The 18,859-nt window shown below is 54.9% G+C and overlaps 1 protein-coding gene across 2 annotated transcripts; it reads left to right on the top strand.

Annotated features, from left to right (window-relative positions):
* The first annotated feature begins 495 nt into the window (after positions 1-495).
* On the top strand, positions 496-18,077 carry PYGB (glycogen phosphorylase B). 2 transcript variants are annotated; one of them, XM_080615310.1, is made up of 20 exons: positions 496-770; positions 3,221-3,322; positions 4,865-4,943; positions 5,736-5,839; positions 7,651-7,782; positions 9,939-10,050; positions 11,085-11,167; positions 12,580-12,723; positions 13,007-13,099; positions 13,227-13,373; positions 13,488-13,651; positions 13,957-14,071; positions 14,770-14,871; positions 15,011-15,158; positions 15,494-15,552; positions 15,861-16,002; positions 16,206-16,413; positions 16,637-16,771; positions 16,858-16,924; positions 17,169-18,077. In XM_080615310.1, exons 1-20 carry the CDS (start codon positions 528-530, stop codon positions 17,319-17,321), a joined length of 2,532 nt encoding a protein of 843 aa, XP_080471436.1. In that variant the 5' UTR covers positions 496-527; the 3' UTR covers positions 17,322-18,077. The 2 variants fall into 2 exon arrangements, with proteins under 2 accessions (XP_080471436.1, XP_080471437.1); XM_080615311.1 differs by lacking the exon at positions 3,221-3,322.
* The last annotated feature ends 782 nt before the right edge of the window (positions 18,078-18,859 follow it).

The raw sequence follows: 18,859 nt of genomic DNA, 5'->3' as shown, positions 1-18,859 counted from the left end.
AACCGCCTGCCACAGGCAGGGACACCTTCCACTAGAGCAGGTTGCTCCAAGCCCCTGTGTCCAACCTGGCCCTGAACACTGCCAGGGATGGGGCAGCCACAGCTTCTCTGGGCACCCTGTGCCAAGGGCCTCAGCACCCTCACAGGGAAGAATTTCTTCCTAATGTCTCATCTCAATCTCCCCTCTGTCAGGTTAAAGCCATTCCCCCTTGTCCTGCCCTTACAGGCCCTTGTCAAAAGCCCCTCTCCAGGTTTCTTGTCAGCCCCCTTAGCCATCTCCATCCCTACCATAGGAGCCAATGGCGGGCGCCAACATGGCGGCACCACGCTTTCCCCCGCAGCCCCGCAGGGGGCGGGCGGCCGCTCCCCTCCTGGGGGCCGGGCCTGGCGCCGGCCGTGCGGGCCCCGCCTCGTCCCAAGGCAGCGGAGGCGCAGGCGCGGCGGCTGCGGCAGAGCCGGAGCGGGAGCCCGAGCCAGCATCAGAGCCCGAGCCCGTGGTGGAGCCGGTCGGGCGGTGGTGTCGGCAGGATGGCGGCGCCGCTGAGCGACGGGGAGCGGCGGAAGCAGATCAGCGTGAGGGGGATCGCCGGGCTCGGGGACGTGGCCGAGGTGCGCAAGAGCTTCAACCGGCACCTCCACTTCACCCTCGTCAAGGACCGCAACGTCGCCACTCCTCGGGACTATTACTTCGCGCTGGCCCACACGGTGCGCGACCACCTGGTGGGGCGCTGGATCCGCACCCAGCAGCACTACTACGAGCGGGACCCGAAGGTGAGCGCCGGGGAACGGGGGCATGGCGGCTGTGCCTTCCTTGCGGGTGTCACCGCGGGCCTGCCCTGTGGGCATCCGCTTGCTGTGGCCGTGTCTGTTAGGGCATTACCGCAGCTTTGGCCCCTTTGCCATGGCTGCGGCCCTTGTGTGCCTCTTCCCTGTGGGCATCACCGCAGCCGTACCCTTTGCAAGCACCCCGTGGTGGCTGTGCCCCCATGGGCATTGCATGCATCTTGCCAGTGGCCCTCACCTCATGATGGTTGTGTGCCTGTGGACCTTGCCCCAGCGATGCCTATCACACGCATCTTGCCATGGCAGTGTCACCGTGAGTATCACCACAGCCACATTCCTCATGCAGTTTGCCACGGCTGTGTCCCCCCCAGGCTGCCCTGCAGCCCTGTCCCGATGAGCCTTGCTGCAGCCATGCCCCCCCCTGCAAGCACTCCCATGACTGTGACCCCCTGTGACATGTCACAGCCATGTCCCCTTGTGAGCATGTCCTGGCATGGGCCTTGCTGCTGCCATCTCCTTGGTGTGCTTCCCCATGGCCATGTCCAGCACTCATACCACCATAGCAGTGTCTCCTGTGGGCACTGGACACATCACCTCCATGTCTGAGCCCATGCCATGGCCTGGCTTCACTCCTGCAGAGCCCTCAGGCAGCTCTGCTCTGAGGCTGGAGCGTCCCTTGCCTCATGCACACCACACAAGCTCTCTTAGGTCACCAAGCCCCGGGGGTTGGTGGTTCCTGGGGCACTTGGCCTGCTCCCTCCTCTCCTCCCTGCTTGTCAGGCAGGGTGGCGGTACTGGAGGTGTTGGGGGCTGCAGGGTGATAATCATCTTTAATCCTTTTTCAGTTCAGACCCATTCCAGCACTTACCTGGGGAGCCCCAGAGGGCAGGTGTGCTCTAGGAAAGGCACATGCCTCCCCAGCCTGCGGGCAGCTGCCTCCTCCAGTCAGCTCTGCTCTTGGGGTTATGAATGTTGCCTTGACACAAGAAATCACACTTTGACACCAGTGCAGCTGCACACATACTGGGGGTAGCACCAGTGCATGGAGCTCTCCCTGTTACCCCTACTCACACAAATGCGCTCTGATTTGTATTTCTGTACTAACACTAGAGCTTGTACACGTCCTGTAAAGGCTAAGAGGAGCTTGAGGAGCTTGGAGCGGGTTTGCTTGCTGTCCTTCTCACTTAGATTTACACAAGAAACACAGCTCTGTGGGAGGTTGAAAAGAGCAGAGTATTTATGCTCCGAGGGCTGGAGCAGCTCTGCTCTGGACCAGGCTGAGAAAGCTGGGCTGGTTCAGCCTGGAGAAGAGAAGCCTCCGCAGAGACCTCAGAGCAGCTCCAGTGCCTAAAGGGGCTACAACAAACCTGCAGAGGGGCTTTGGACAAGGGCCTGTAGGGACAGGACAAGGGGAATGGCTTTAACCTGCCAGAGGGGAGATTGAGATGAGACATTGGGAAGGAGTTCTTCCCTGTGAGGGTGGTCAGGCCCTGGCACAAGTAGCAGGTGGTGTTTCTGCCCACGGCAGGGGTTGGAACTGGATGATCTTCAAGATCCCTTCCGACCCGAACCAGTCTGGGATTGTATGATTTACACAGCTGTGCAATGGTTTCCGTCTCTCCAATGAGCCCCAAGGAACAGATGGACCCTTTCAGACTCCCAGCAGAGGTGGCAGAATGGGTAATCCTGCTGCTTAGCAGGGAAAGAGCCCAGCTATGAAGGAGACATTCAGGAGGAAGCATTACTTACAGTCAGGCTGTAGCTGTGTTAAAGATTCCCATTGATTTCTAAACGTACCTGAGTGAGGGCAGGTTTGCCCAGCCTGTTCCTCATCCCACAAACAGGTTTGCATTAGCATTCACAGCACAGGCACAGCTCCTGTGAAACTTGGAAGGTCCCCACAGAGCAGCCTGTCTTGTCAGGAACCCTGCCACCAGCAGGACAGTTTATTTGTTCCACAGGGTGAAACGTGTGTAAAACCCGGAGTGGAGGGAACAGGACCCATGGGATGGGGAAATCACCTTCCTGGCCCTGAGCACAGGGCCCTGGGCAGACTCTGCATCAGCTTCATCTCAGCATGGGGGAACTTCAGAAGCCCAGCCTGAACATCACCTCAGTCGAGCTCGGTGGTGTATAAATACACCATTCAGCATCCCCCGTAGTTCTTGCCCTAAGTTAATTAGGGAAACACTTAACAGGCAACAAGTTTTCTCTATAGAAGGCTGTTGGCAGGGAGACGTCCAGCCCAAGCTTGGCCAGCATCCCACGCGAGATCCTTCTGACAAACAAACTGCGGTGCGTGGTGTTCAGGAGCAGGAGCCAAGAGCTGCTTTGGGAAGATGTCCCGACTCTGGCAAGCACTTGGGTCTGCTGTTAATTTTGAGTGACTCTGGTGAAAGCAAAGTGCTGTGGGTAAGTGTCTCACTTTGCATCCCCAGCGCATTTACTACCTGTCCCTGGAGTTCTACATGGGCCGCACTCTGCAGAACACCATGGTGAACCTGGGCCTGCAGAATGCTTGTGATGAAGCCATTTACCAGGTGAGGTTTTGGGGGTGCTGGGGTTCCCATGAGGAACTGGTCACACGTTTCCATGTGGAGGGCTGGTTATCTATATGTCTCAGGGCTCCCTCCTCCTGAGTTTTTTAACTAAACAAAGTGAGGCTTGGGTGAAGCTGAGCACCAGAACACCAAATTACAGTTCACACATGTACACATGTATGTACACAAGGCACTGCAGCAGTGCTGCCAGATGTAAGTGAGTCACTGGGAAGGAAGGGGACGGAGGGGGAATTGTTTGCTTGAATTAAAATGTTATCAGAGTTCAAACTGGGAAAAGCACAGCTAAGTACCATCAAGCAAACCACGACCAGTGATGAGTTGGGTTTGCAGCCACCTCTCCAGCAGGACAGTGACCTTTTCTGGAGGAGTATGAGATTTTGGGCTTTCTCACCCAAGAGCTTTATTTCCCCATCTCCTCTTCCGCTGGCTCCACCGCACTGATCCGTGTTACACTTGCTAGCAGAAGCTGGGCTCTGTCACTGACTTTGAAAATGAAGTGCTATGGTTGCTGATGAAACATCACTCTCCCTGCCAGGAGATGGGATTTCCAGGGAGGGACCTGACAGCTTTCCTGTCTGAAGTATTGTGCCTCAGAGGGCAGGCTGGCCTTTTCCAGGGAGGATCCTCAAATCCCTTTCCAAGGCATTTTCCACATGCTGGTTTGGCCTGACATGCCAGCAGAGGCTTTCCTCGCTGTAGCCTCTGACACATGTGGAGCTCATCATGGCTGGTGGCCAGCTGGGATGGAAGGTCTCGTATCCAGCATGGCTCTGTCACAGGGAATCTGCTTTGGTTTTCGGGACCCCATCACACTGGGCGTGAGGCTGTCCTGGGCTGTTGTTGCAGTGCACTGAAGTGCTGGGGAGCAGCTCAGGCAGCAGCCATGGTGTTGTCCTGACTCCCCGCTGTCCCCCCTGGCACTGAGGTGAGATCTGTTGGCTCCTGAGGAGTGTTTGCTGCCGGCACACTTAGCCTGCATCCGGCAGCAGCCGCTGGGCTGGAGAACAAATGAGATGGAGCAGAACAGCCACTTCCAGCCATGGCCTGCAGTCACGGAGCTGGGCAGCAGGCGGGGCAGGATGTGGGAAGGCCCAGGGCATGATGAACGCCGCAATAACCAGTGGCTGTGCTCTTCCTCAAGGACGGGGTGGTTGGGAGCAGGGGGGCAGTGTGTGTACCCGGACATGACTTGGCCATTCGCTGCCCTTTCTCCAAGGGCGAGCTCAGTGGAAGGGCCTCCTGGGCTGCCAGGAGATGAGTGTTTGTTTGAGGTCTCTAAGGAAACCTCGTCCATGGGAAAGCGATGTTTTATAATGAGCTAAATTGTTTTCCAATTAACTGGACTTCCCAGGGACCAGGGGCTGCTGAGATGCTTTGTGGGGAGAGGGAGATGCAGAGACCCATGTGGGTTTCATTTCCCATGGTGTGGGTTGGTTTGGGATCTGTGTTTGCCCTCCTCAGCAGCCCCAGGGCATGGGCTTTGGGTGATGACATGTTCCGCTGTGGCTCTTTCCCCAATAGCTGGGTTTGGACTTGGAGGAGCTGGAAGAAATTGAAGAAGATGCTGGGCTGGGAAACGGAGGACTGGGCCGCCTGGCAGGTAAGCCGGGGAGAAGGGAGCCCCCTCCTCACACAGAGGGCATGAGGCGGTGTGACTGGAGGCACCGCAGCAGCACAGTGTGCAGACCTCAGCCCCCATCAGCAGTGTGCTACCCTCCTGCCTGCTCCTGGCTGGCCAGAAGTGAGCCGCCTCCCCAGGGAGGGCACCCAGGAGGTGCAGTTGTGTAGTCTGCAGCACAGCAGACAGGGCTCTGGCTGGAAGAGGCTGTCTGGAGCCTTTCTCCTCACCTCCCTGTGAAATCTCTCACTTCTCACAGGCACCCAAGCAGCTCTCATGTGGGCAGATTGTTGGCAGCTATTTCTGTCTGCCTGTCCCACACTACTGCTGGAGACAGGAGCTCCCCAGTGCAGGAGAAATGCAGGGGCTGATCCTTACTAGAGCTGCTCCAGACTGAGGGCCGGAAGGGTTTGCTTTGAAAGCAGTCATAGTGCAGTAGCTGGTGGAGCAGCAAGTTGGGGTCAGAAGCCCTGCTTGACTGGGCAGGCAGGCCCAGATCAAGCTGTGGGCACCTCAGGCAAGTCTAGAAGAGCTCTCACTCTGTCAAGGCTGGATTTGGGGTTTTGGTGGCCTGTGCTTGTCACCAACAACTTTGGGGTGTTCCTGGTGGCTCAGCAGGTCTGTCCCTTCTGCATGCAAATTTCCTCTGAGTAACAGATGTTTCCAGTGGCACTGGTTATGGCAGCTTCTCACCCCCATGTGCAGCAAGCTGTGGCAGGGACAGTAAGTGAGGGGTGAGGTTCCTTGCAGCATGACTGTGTTCTGCTCTTCCAGCTTGTTTCCTGGACTCCATGGCCACGCTGGGGCTGGCGGCGTACGGATATGGCATCCGCTATGAGTTCGGTATCTTCAACCAGAAGATTGTTGATGGCTGGCAGGTACATCGACAAACTCAAGTCTTAGAATCACAGACTGGTTTGGAAGGGACCTTAAAGCTCATCCAGTCCCAATCCCCTGCCACGGGCAGGGACACCTTCCACTAGAGCAGGCTGCTCCAAGCCCCTGTGTCCAACCTGGCCTTGAACACTGCCAGGGATGGGGCAGCCACAGCTTCTCTGGGCACCCTGTGCCAGGGCCTCAGCACCCTCACAGGGAAGAATTTCTTCCTAATGTCTCATCTCAGTCTCCCCTCTGTCAGGTTAAAGCCATTCCCCCTTGTCCTGCCCTTACAGGCCCTTGTCAAAAGCCCCTCTCCAGCTTTCTTGTCAGCCCCTTTAGGCACTGGAAGCTGCTCTAGGATCTCGCCTTAAGGAGCCTCCTCTTCTCCAGGCTGAACCAGCCCAGGTCTCTCAGCCTGTCTTCATAGCAGAGGTATTCCAGCCCTTGGAGCACCTCCGTGACTTCCTCTGGACTTACTCGAGCAGGTCACCCTTTCTCCTTCTGTTTCACACTGTGGTGGTGACCTCTGCCTGTGGACAAGGCCTCACCACACAAATGACATTGCGGTGCCTTGACCCATTCAGAAGCTGGATGCTTGAGCCCAAAACCTGATGCCAAATGTGCTGCCACTTCCTACCACTTGTGCTGACCCTTGGGCTCTGACTGCCTGAACAGAGAGCAGTGCTGAGGGTGGTGGGGTGCCCACGTGGCAGGCACTCACCCGGCAGCATATGCTTATCATCAAATCATACAATCAAACAGGTCGGAAAAGACCTTTAAGATCATCAAGTCCAAACGTTAAGTTGGACTTAAGACTTAACTGTTGGAGATGTGGCTAAACACTTCATGAAGGTGTCTGGTGGGGGATGCATTTGAACGTGATGGGACACGGGCTTGGAGTGCTGCTGCTTCTGTGGGTTCCCTGGGAGATGCAGCGAGGGCTTAAACAGGGGCTCTCCTGTAGCATTAATGTTCACAGTATTTGCAAGTGAAAATAGGCTAAAAAATCCTGCCCCAGCTGGCAGTTTCCCTAGTGTATGTCTGGAAATGGTTTCCATTAGGAGGCTTGCCTTGCTTCTGAGCATAAAGGACCTCTTCTCCCTTTAAAATAGCTTTCCATAAGTCAGGAGGGTGAGAGGTTTGAGGCTTGTTTTTTCCTCCTTCCCCACAGAGAGACTGCGATGCAAGACCCTATAAATGGTGAACACAGGGAACAAAACGTCCCTGTAATTGGCTTAATGTTGCTTAAAAAAGAACAGGGATGGTGGTAATGCTGGGCTGTGGCTCAGACCTGCCTCCCTGCCTGGCACGGCAATGCCTGTGGGCACAAAGCATCTCTCCTCACCCTCTGGGGTCTGGTGCACATAAGCCTTGGTGGCTCTGCTGAGATCATTCCCATCGCTGCTGTTTGAGCAGAGAGGAGAAATGCTCCTTGGCAGAGGGCAGAGCAAGACCTCGGTTACAGGGGGTGGCTTGTGGTCAGGAACAGCATGGATTGCCTTCTAGGGAGCCACATCCCCCATCTTCCACTATCAAACTGGATGTAAAGAACTCAAGAGAGGCTGAGTGCAGCATCTGTGTTTGCAGCAGTTTGGATGGTTTAAACCTGTACAGCCTGTAAAGGCTGATGTATTTATACCAGCTGCCATGTAGTCATCCGTGTTTTGAAAAGCCCAGCTGTCCTCTAGAGGCCTCTGCACATCCATTTTTAAAGTCAGCTTACTAAAGCTTTGCTCTCCCTTTGGAGAGCCTTGTTTAGCCTTCACTTGAAGACAGGAGCCATCACTCAGACTCTCTTTGCCCCTTGCAGGTGGAGGAGGCCGATGACTGGCTGCGCTATGGCAACCCCTGGGAGAAAGCACGCCCAGAGTACATGCTCCCCGTGCACTTCTATGGCCGCGTGGATCACACCCCTGAGGGTGTAAAGTGGGTCGACACCCAGGTAGCAACATCTGCAGTACTGGGCTAGGGAGGATGGACCAGACTGTCCCCAGGCTGCTGGGTAATCAGGCTTTGCTTTTCACCCAGCTGAGCAGAACCCTCTCCACTGCCCTTGCTGAAGGTGACTGTGTGCTGTAAGGGGAGGCTGGAAGCATGGTTTCAAGTCTCCAGTCTGCCTGGAGGCTTTGGTTTGTGGTGTTATGGAAAGCAAATGCTTCTTCAGCCTCCCACAGCTGGGGAGGTTAATGCTGTGCTTCAGGAGCATGTGCCTGCTCAGAGCACAGGCTGATGTGTCCCAAGTGCATTCCAGTCTTACAGCTGAGCAAGCAAGCTTTAGAGAGGCACAGATTTAGTAAGAAGATAGAAAATGTTTCAGCCTCTCCTGTCTAAGCACTGCCCAGGATGGAGGGAGGAAGGACAATGATTTCTCTGGGATTCAGGGACATGGCTTAGCCTGTTCCCATGATGTTCAAGGGTCTCTCAGCCTCATGAATCAGCTGTGTCTATCCAAGGAGCACACAGTCAGAAAGCCAAGCCATTTTATTCAGCACTAAGAACTGAAACTCACATGCAGAGTTGCTTGGGCCTGCTCAGAGGGGAAACAAACCAGATCCTTTTCCAGCGGCCCTGGTTGTCAAGTGCTGTGTAGTGACCTGGGCCAGTCCCAGGACACACAGAGTGCAGGGGTTCAACACCACAGCCTTGTGAGCAGCAGAGAGGTACTCTGCCAGAGACATTACTTGGGGACTGAGTCCCTTGACTTTCAGTGTGCTCGTCTCCTGACCCCAGCAGTAGTCTGGGGTTGCAGGGTTCCCAAACAGTGCAGTGAAACACTGCTTCCTACAGGGAGGTGAATTTTCAGATAATGCCATTAAGGGAACAATTTGGAAAGGCTCAAAAAAGCCAAAGACGCAGTCTCCTAATATAGCATCACTCAGCTCATGTGATGTGCCCCAGTCCCGTGGCTCAGACAGGGTGGGCTTGCTGCCTGCTTCCATGTTCGGAGCTGGTGATGGCAGCTGTGAGAGCCTGAGCTCTTGCTGCTTCTCCCCAGAGAGGAGGTGTTGCTGATGCCAGCACAAGGAGACTGTTGAGGGCCAGCGTGCTGATCTGCCTGGGTTTTCCCTGCCCTGCGAGCACAGCTCCTTCCATTCTCTGCTTTCTCTTCATCTTTCCTTGCAGGCAGCCTCTGGCTGTGGCTGTCATGCCAATACACACTGACTCGTTAAGAAGGGTGCTGGCTCCTTTTGCCAGTATCAGAATGGTGTCCCAGCCTCTGTGCTGCAGGAGCAGGGCCTTGCTCTGCAAGCACCATTCAGCTTTTCTGGCATAAGCCCTCAGCCTCTATGTTCCAGGCTGAGATCAGGGTGCCTTGCCTTGCTCCTCAGCAGGGCTGGAGACATGCAGATGTTGGCATAGCAGTGAGCTAGAGCACACAAGCTTGGCAGCACACCCATGGCCTGCCTGGCTAGTGTGATCTGAGCTGGGAGCCCCAGTGTTACTCCCTGTAGCCATGTGTGCAGCATCCTGATGCTTAAGCATCATCCTGATGCACTAAGAGCTTCATGCTCATGTTCGTTTTGGGTGCTGGAGAGCTCAGTCAATTTACCCAGGCAGGTTCAACAGACCTTGACCACTGGATGAACTGCCCTGGGAATGGTGCTGGACCAGGGTTTGGTCCTGGCAGGCTGCAGAAGGCTAACAGGCAAGATTCAGGCTGTGGAATGTAACCTAGATGGAAACTCAAAGGTCCCAGCTGCCCTGGCCCTACCCCAGCACAGACAGAATTGCAGTGGCCAGCTAAGGATGCTTGCAGTGCTCTGGTGAATAACTCCTAGGAATGTCTGTTGGTATAGGAAGGTCAGCAGGTTTCTTGCAACTCTTTCACATTTAATTGATGGGCTTTTAACTGCAGTTTGTCAGTAAAGCTCCAAACAGCTCTGCTTCTATTAATGCTTTGCCAGGGGGTGCTGGAAGTGTCCGTGATAGCAGGAAAGTCTGTGAGGCTCAGCAGGTCTCTTCTAGTGAGGTGGGATTCTTACAACAGCCGTGAGTTGTCTGTGTCCTCTGGATTCTTCCTGCAGAGGCTTCAGCCACTTTCCCACCTCCTCTGAGACCAGAGTGTTGCTCATCAGAGGGAATGCTGTTCTTTTGCAGGTTGTCCTTGCTATGCCCTACGACACGCCAGTGCCAGGGTACAAGAACAACACTGTGAACACCATGAGGCTCTGGTCTGCAAAAGCCCCCAATGACTTCAACCTCCAAGAGTGTAAGTGCTGCCCCTCCACTGCCTCTTTCCTGGCCAGGCTGGGATGTGGTTGTTCCTGTGTGCACAGCACTCTCCCTCTGGCCTGCTTTATCCTACCTCGTGGCCAATTCCAAAATGCAGTGCTATGTGTACATCCATGGGTGACACTACTTCTTGAGCCCTTGTGCACCAGGACACCCATCTGCCCTCCTTCCATCTCCATCACACTTTATCATGCTCTCAAAACCTGCTCTGTGCCTTCTCCAAGTGACAGACCACCTGCCACTGCAGTCCCCACATCACCAAAGGAGCTGCAAACCCACACATGCCAGGGAGGGTCATTTCTCTGCAGCAGCATCCTTTAGTGCTGAAGGAGCATAGCCCATCTTACCACTGGTTTCCGCTGGGTTTACATGTGACCTCTCTAGAGCATTTTTCAGGCTCTGGTTGTAGCACTGAGGAGCAGATACAGGGCAACTAACACCCCAGTTGTCAGTGCTAGGCTGTTGCAGAAGGGGAAGGTTTTAGATGACTGGTTTGATTCTGATTCCATACTGGCAAGTACAGAGATGTGTGTGGCCAAGCAGCCCCACCAGGAGGACTTGTGTGGGACAAGCGGTGATGGCGCTTGAGTCTTCCTAATCTCTCCTCAAGTCTGGATTGGCAGCTGTGAGCTGGCTTTCAGATGAGTCTTTTGTGCCCTTTAGGAGCTGAGTGTGATTGTGGTCTTCGTGCTTCTTTGCCTGGCCCCATTTCGCCTTAGTCTTTGCTTTTCACCTTCTGTGGCTGCTGTCTGTCCTCAGTGTCTGTCTGTCCTTCCTGATGTGTATGTCTTGAGAAGCTGCCTGGAGATGTGCCTTTCTCTTATCCCACTGTCTCCTGGCTCTCTGGTGCCTTTCACACATATACATTTCCATTCAGATTTCATTAACACCGGCCTGAATGTTTCTGTTACAAATCTCTTTATGAGAGAAAGAGGGAGAAGCCCAGTGTCAGGGACCTGCCTGAACCTCTACAGCTGCCTCAGCGTTGTGTGTATTTCTCTTTCGCTGCAGTCAACGTGGGTGACTACATTGAGGCAGTGCTGGACAGAAACCTGGCAGAGAACATATCCAGAGTCCTGTACCCAAATGACAATGTGAGTGCCTTTCCTGTCTCTACTCCTTCCCCGTAGTGGTACTGCCTTGTGTGCAAGCACTGGAGGTTGTGGCCACCTGATGTTTATTGCTCTGGTTTGGGGGTTTTTAATGCAATAGGTTGGCCTGATAATTCCCAGTGAACAGGCACAGCTCTGCGGGTTCCAGAGGGTCTCTGCTGACTGATGGCAGCTGAGAGTCTGGCCCGTATTGTAGAGATGCTCTGTTCCCTGCTGCAAGGAGGGGAAGAAGTGTTACTCCTTCAGATTCAAGGCAGTTGCCAATTTACATGGCTGATCCTTTGCAAAGGTCAGTTGTCATTTCAGAGACTGCCATGAGGGGGGACTCGTTTCCATCTCCACTTCAGTCAGGGTGGATTTCTCACTGCAGGGATTGTCCCGGGCCATGTCACCCACTGGGCACTGTATCCAAAAGGGAAGAGCCTTCACTGTTGAGTTGTGGATTAGCACCTGTGCTGAAAAAGCTGATCTCCTGTGCTTTACCCTGACCCTCTCATTCGTGCTAGTCTTTTCTAATAGATCAGCATGAAGCCTAGTGTGCATGGGAGGCAGTTGGTGTGTCCAGAGACACTGTCTCGTGGCCACTGCAGCAAGCCCAAGACTTCACAGTATCACAGTATGTTAGAGATTGGAAGGGACCTCAAAAGATCATCTAGTCCAATCCCCCTGCCGGAGCAGGAACACCTAGATAAGGTTACACAGGAATGTGTCCAGGCGGGTTTTGAATGTCTCCAGAGACGGAGACTCCACAACCTCCCTGGGCAGCCTGTTCCAGTGTTCTGTCACCCTCACTGAGAAGAAGTTTCTTCTCAAGTTTAAGTGGAACCTCTTGTGTTCCAGTTTATACCCATTACCCCTTGTCCTATCATTGTTTGCCACTGAGAAGAGCCTGGCTCCATCCTCGTGACACTCCCCCTTTATATATTTATATACACTAATAAGGTCCCCCCTCAGTCTCCTCCAAACTATAGAGACCCAGCTCCCTCAGCCTTTCCTCATAAGGGAGATGCTCCACTCCCTTAATCATCTTAGTTGCCCTGCGCTGGACTCTCTCCAGCAGTTCCCTGTCCTTCTTGAACTGAGGGGCCCGGAACTGGACACAATATTCCAGATGTGGTCCAAAACCCCTGCAAAGGGTCTTGCAGTGAGGGAGGGACCTGTGCTTACCCTGTAGGAGTATCATGGATGTGGCAGGTTCTGTTGCTCTCTGGAGGCAGCTGTTTAGGATGCTGAGCCCCTTGTTAGGCCCGTCAGAGGCGAGAAACATCCACATTTGCCTTGGTGAGGTACTGGAGTTGTAAGCCCATCAGAGTGGACAGGAGCATCTCCAGGGGTTTGGCTGTCAGCTGGGGTGGCAGCTGCAGCACTGATGGCTCTGGTCCATCCATTTGCAGTTCTTTGAAGGCAAGGAGCTGCGGCTGAAACAGGAGTACTTTGTGGTGGCTGCCACCCTCCAGGACATCATCCGGCGCTTTAAGTCCTCCAAATTTGGCTGTCGAGACCCTGTGAGAACATGCTTTGAAACCTTCCCAGACAAGGTGAGTGTGTGGCAGAGAAGGCCCAGAGGTGTTTCAGCCAGACCTGTCCATCATGAGGGAAAGCGGGATGCTCAGGGCCAAGGTAGGGCAATACAATACAATGACCCTGGCAATGTGGGTTGGAAAACAGGTGGTTTAGAGCAGAGGTTGAATAGCTCTGTTCCTGGGAGGTGTCTGTTTCTGGGCTGTGTGCCATGAGACCCTCACCCTAAGCCCATGCATGCAGGACACTGTCACAGTCCTATCATTGCCAGATCTCAGCCCAGCAAGTCTTGTGTTGCAGGTGGCTATTCAGCTAAATGACACCCACCCTGCCCTGTCCATCCCAGAGCTCATGCGGATCCTGGTGGATGTGGAGAAAGTGGACTGGGACAAGGTAAGCAGAGCTGGGAGGTCCATGTTGAATCATACAGGGAAAAGAGCTGCTGTCCTGTTCTCATGTGGGGTTTCCTGTCCCCTCCTTGCCTGGGCATGTGTGTATTAACCTGCTGTCTGTACCGCAGGCTTGGGAGATCACAAAGCGGACCTGTGCCTACACCAACCACACGGTGCTTCCCGAAGCCCTGGAGCGCTGGCCAGTCTCCATGTTTGAGAAGCTGCTCCCACGTCACCTGGAGATCATCTATGCCCTCAACCAAATGCATCTGGATGTAAGGGGCTGGGCTGGTCACAAGCCGTGGGAGCTCTGGGGGGGTCGATATGGCTGCCTTTAGGGTGGGAATGTTCCTATGGCTGGGTCACTAATGTCCTCTTTCTGTGTGCAGCGGGTGGCAGCTCTCTACCCAGGGGACATTGACCGTCTCCGGAGGATGTCTGTGATTGAGGAAGGAGACTGCAAGCGCATTAACATGGCACATCTCTGTGTGATCGGCTCCCACGCAGTCAACGGCGTGGCCCGTATCCACTCGGACATTGTCAAGAACTCAGTGTGAGTTGGGGGACACCCAAGGGATGCAACCCTGTTCACTCACTGGGCTCTGCCTGCAAGCCTGGATCACGGTCAGCTTTGGTTGCCCTAACGGGCATAGTGGGCTGGGGAGACTGTCTCGTGTTTAACTCTGCAGCTGCTGGAACCCTCGGCATTACAGCTGAAGAAGGGAGTGAGGGGCAGCACAGAGCTCATGTGTGTTATAGGGAGACCCATAGACTGCCCTGATTCAGGAGCATATACAGCAGGGGCCCAGCTGAAGGTCTGGGTGGTGGTGGGCGGCTCAGAGCTTGCTGCTCTTCCAGGTTCAAGGATTTCTATGAGCTGGAGCCGGAGAAGTTTCAGAACAAGACAAACGGGATCACACCGAGGCGCTGGCTCCTGCTCTGCAACCCGGGACTGGCCGATGTTATCGCTGAGGTGAGCTGCAGGCAGCTGAAGGGTGATCCGCTTGCTCCTGGGCACCTCTTCATGTGTCTGATGGGAGCTGAGGCTAGGGCCTGGGGAGTGTGAGTGAGGACAGCCTGGGAGGAGCACGCCTGTTGCACGTGTAGGTGTGATCTGGGCTGGGTGTTGAAGTTGGTGATGAAGAGTTGGCCAAAAATGTTGCTGAGATTTGGATCTGGTTCCATGTCCTTGCAGTGACTACGCACAATCTGTCAGTGTGTGAAATGGGGGGTCTGCAAAAGCAGGCAGCTTCACAGGCACAAAAGAGCTCCCCTTGGAGCTCCAGTCCCAGTTCTGTCTGCCTTGTTTAGCAGGCCCTTTAGCACAGGTTTGTGCTCCACCCTGGGATTGTCCGGCAATTAAATGTAACTTCACCTGCTCATCAGTTCCTCCAGCTGCCAGGAGGCCCTGGTGCACATCCTCCTCTAAAGCTCCTTGAGAGAGGGACTTGTTTTGGGTTTTGCAAGTGCCCCGTTTCCTCTGTACCTTTGGGCTGCCTGATGGCACAGAGAAGTAGCCTCACCCTAAGAAACTGTGCCCCTTTTCCTGGCCAGAGTGCCTCTTCCAGTTCCCAATGGGACTGTTGCAGCTCTGTTGGGGAAGCAGAGTTGTAGCCACTGTGAGGTGTCCCAGGAGTGGGACAACATCACTCTCTTGGTTTGTTCTTCCAGAAAATCGGGGAAGGCTTTATCACAGACCTGAGCCAGCTGAAGAAGCTACTGGATTTCATCAACAATGAGGCTTTCATCAGGGATGTGGCGAAAGTCAAGCAGGTAACATGCACTGAGGGCGGCTGGGGGGAAGAAAGCTAAACACACCTGGATGCTTCCAGGAACATCCCAGCTGCAAATGCTCACTTCTGACTCAAGGCCTCGGAACCCATGCCTGTTCCTTATGGAATTTTCTCGCCAGGAGAACAAGCTGAAGTTTTCAGCCTACTTGGAGGAGCAGTACAAGGTCAAGATCAACCCTTCGTCCATGTTCGATGTGCAGGTCAAGCGAATCCATGAGTACAAGCGGCAGCTGCTGAACTGCCTGCATGCCATCACCCTCTACAACCGTAAGTCCTGCCTGGGCTAGTAGGCAGCAGGTGTTCTTTCACTGCCAGGGGTCCCATGTAAAAGTATGCCAGGTGGTGGCCAAGGACTCCTGGGGGGACAGGGGCTTGGAACTAGATGAGATTTAAGGTCCCTTCCAACGCAGATTCCATGATTCTATGACTTTGTGGCCCATTTGTGCCCAGCACAGCTCTGGGAGATGTCTCATTGGGGTTCAGGGTCTTTTAGGTTTTTTGGGTCCATGGGACATGGGCTGGGATCCCAGGTCACCTCTGATGCACGCAGTAAACTCTGCCCACTTGACTTTCACTCTGGTTCTTATTCCCTGTTCTTTCAGGCATCAGAAGTGATCCATCCAAATCCTTTGTGCCAAGGACTATTATGATTGGAGGAAAGGTAACTTGCATTACAGACTCGATGCATGCTTGGCTGTGGGGATGTGGGATGTGTTCCCTTCTGTGGCTTGGCCAGGCCCACTGTAGGTTAGTCAGCATGGCTGCTGGTGGGCTCTTCAAGGAAGGCCTTTATGGAGTAATGGGACTGAACAAGGCCCTATCACTCTTTCCCTGTGGCTCAGGACTTCTCCTCTCAGTAGGGTGGTTTTGCTGATCCATGTGAACAGCAGAGGTGAGGATCCGCACTGGCACCTCTCATGCTCTCCCTTCCTTAAAAGCCTTCACCATTTCTGGGCTGCTCTTCTTCAGGCAGCCCCTGGCTACCACATGGCCAAGATGATCATCAAACTCATCACGTCCGTCGGCGAGGTCATCAACAACGATCCCTATGTGGGGGACAAGCTCAAGGTCATCTTCCTGGAGAACTACCGGGTATCCTTGGCTGAGAAGGGTACGTGTGGGCTTGTGTAAGCACATGGCAGGAGCTGGGAATGTCCTGGCACAGGCCAGAAACAGGCTGGCCCAAAGAGTCTGTCATGGCAGTTCACCTGGCTCTCCTTTAGGAGAGGCTTTAGGATAGGGCAGGGTCCTAGGCCATGGGGAGCTGCAGCACACCAAGGATTAACTGACTCCTGCCTCTCTTGCACCCGACAGTGATCCCGGCAGCAGATCTCTCCCAGCAGATCTCCACAGCTGGCACAGAGGCCTCGGGTACCGGCAACATGAAGTTCATGGTGAATGGGGCCCTCACTATTGGTACCATGGATGGGGCCAACGTGGAGATGGCTGAGGAGGCAGGCGAAGAAAACCTCTTCATCTTTGGCATGCGGGTGGAGGATGTGGAGGCTCTGGATCAGAAAGGGTTGGTGCTGGGGAATGTCCAATGCATACCAGGGCTTGGCAGATGGGGATACAGGTCCTGCCATGATCTCCAGGAGGGACACTGTCCTCTTTGGGTAGCTCTGGAGCAGGATAAAATGGCAAGGGGCGGCTAGAGGCAGCCTCTGCCCTGGGCTGGTCGATGCCTGGCCCATCAAGGATGCAGCCCCAGGGTTGAGCATCAGTCCCATCTCTGCTGGGTGCAGGTACAACGCACGGGAATACTATGAGCGGTTGCCAGAGCTGCGCCAGGCTGTGGACCAGATCAGCAGCGGGTTTTTCTCCCCTCGAGACCCCGGTTGTTTCAAGGACATTGTGAACATGCTCATGTACCATGACAGGTGAGTGCTGGGGTGGGCTGCTCCTTCCCTGCTGGCCTGGGCCCCCCAGCAAGCAAAGCCTCACCTTATTCTGCTTTGGGTTTCAGGTTCAAGGTGTTTGCTGACTATGAGGCCTACATCAAATGCCAAGGCCAAGTGGACAAGCTGTTCATGGTGAGAGCTGCCCACCACTGCCTTGGCAGTGCAGTGGGGGGAACTGGGATGAGTGTGCTCCTGTGGAGCCCTTCTGACAGACACGAAACCGTGGGCATGGCTGAGGCAGGTTCTGCTGCTCTGACAGCCTCACACTGCAGTGTTTAAACCAGCCACGTGCAAGTACCCAAAGCCCTGCAAGGCCGGGAGCTGGGACAGAGCTGGGTGCAGGGCCAAGTGCTGACATTGCCTCTCCTCTTCCCAGGACCCCCGGGAGTGGACTAAGAAAGTCATCAGGAACATTGCATGCTCGGGCAAGTTCTCCAGTGACAGGACCATCACGGAGTATGCCCGGGAGATCTGGGGTGTGGAGCCGTCCGCCACAAAGATCCCCCCACCCAACCTCCCAAGGGATTGATGCCAAGGGCAGGAGAGAGGGACGAGCTCCCAGCCCAGGCGGCCTCACCTGCACGTCACTGCCCAGCAGACGGGCTCAGCTCTGCAGGGACAGGGCCTTTCCCTCAGGGGGTAGAAGGATGCTCTGAGGAGGAGCCCTGACTGAGGAACAGGAGCTGGGGGAGAGGAGAAGGGACCCTGTGTCTGCACCCATGTATCCAGCCTGCATGTGCTGCCTAGTGCTTCTAGCGAGATGACCACGGATAAGTCTTCCACAGCCGTGTTCCACACTTAACAAGGGCTTCCCAACTCAATCCTCCCCTATCCTGCTGCATGCAGCCTCACCTGGCATCCTTGGCCCTGCCCATAGGCAGGTTTAACCAACACCGTGTCTGTTGCCTCCTCCAGTTGGGCTGTCTGACAGCCCCAAAGCTAAAGGGGGGTCCCCTCTGATCACCCCCTTCCCCAGTAATACCTAGAGATGGTGGGGCTGGCCCCAGTGCCACAAGAAGAGATGGCTCAGAGAGCAGTGACCTCCTCAGCCCAGAGCATGCCACAGCCTCCTCCTCACCTCTTTGTTAGCCAACAGCCCAGTATCAAAGCTACTCTGACCATTTATAGCTTCCACCTGCACAGAGGCTTGTACCTGTCAATGCCAGTGGGGGAGCCCCAAGCAGGCTCCAGGCTCAGCAGACACTGCTGTATGCTGAGTGCTGCCAAGGGGGTGGATGTGTATCATCACTTCTCTTCATCCCTCCACAGCTGGGTCATGCTGTTCCACGTCCTTCCAGTGCTGGGGCCAGTTTAACACCGGTAGAGCTGTGTAGTGCACCAGTACTCCCTGTGTGACACAACTCATTAAACCGACCACACCACCTGCTGGTCTGACTCCGGCTGACTTGTGACTGCTCCACAACCAGGTTCAGGCCACAGTCACCTTCCCTGATGTGGCTTCATGGGATGGGGTCCCCTGCAGCTGGCACGGAGCTGGCACCACCGCAGAAAGGTCAGTCTTGCCAGTGCATGGAGAGGGAGCTGGTAGTAGAGGCTGCACTGAGCTAGATAGAGCCGTTACCTGCACCCTGGTGCATTGAGTAGATGGACTGGGGCAGAGGTTTGCCCTGCAAAGGGCACACCAGGCTCCTGTGCTGGAAATGCCACCAGCAGCTCCCATTTCCCTCATCCCCAGAGAAGAAGCAGAGCCTGGGCTGCAGGCACAAGGCCAATGGGCTCCAGGAGAGCCCTTCACTGGCAGCAGCCCCAAGGACCTGGCCAGTCCCAGCTCCTCTCCCCTGCATAACTCCTGCAGCCCTGCCACACACCCCAAACCTGCCAGGGAGAAGGGGCACAGCTGAAGTGATCAGCAGTCAATGCCTTTATTAAAACTACACCACTTGTAGATAAACATTTCAGTGTCCATTTCCAAGCATCTCACTGGCCTCCTGCTGGGAATGGCAGTGCTGGCATCGCCACCACCAGCACTTGAGTATGCTGGACCCTCAGCTCCATCACACAGGAGGAAGGCAGCCAGGCTCTGCCCTGAGCCAGCCGCCAGCAGCA

Source organism: Psittacula echo, assembly GCF_963264785.1.
Source record: "Psittacula echo genome assembly, chromosome: 4".
NCBI lineage: Eukaryota > Metazoa > Chordata > Aves > Psittaciformes > Psittacidae > Psittacula > Psittacula echo.
This window is presented reverse-complemented; position numbering and strand designations above follow the sequence as displayed.

What these genes read in the sequence shown, in the direction of transcription:
- PYGB (XM_080615310.1), top strand. Translation starts at nt 528, where the DNA reads ATGGCGGCGCCGCTGAGCGACGGGGAGCGGCGGAAGCAGATCAGCGTG. An exon ending in AGATTGTTGATGGCTGGCAG is followed by an intron (nt 5,840 to 7,650) that starts GTACATCGACAA and finishes TGCCCCTTGCAG; the next exon opens with GTGGAGGAGGCCGATGACTG. An exon ending in TCCTGTACCCAAATGACAAT is followed by an intron (nt 11,168 to 12,579) that starts GTGAGTGCCTTT and finishes ATCCATTTGCAG; the next exon opens with TTCTTTGAAGGCAAGGAGCT.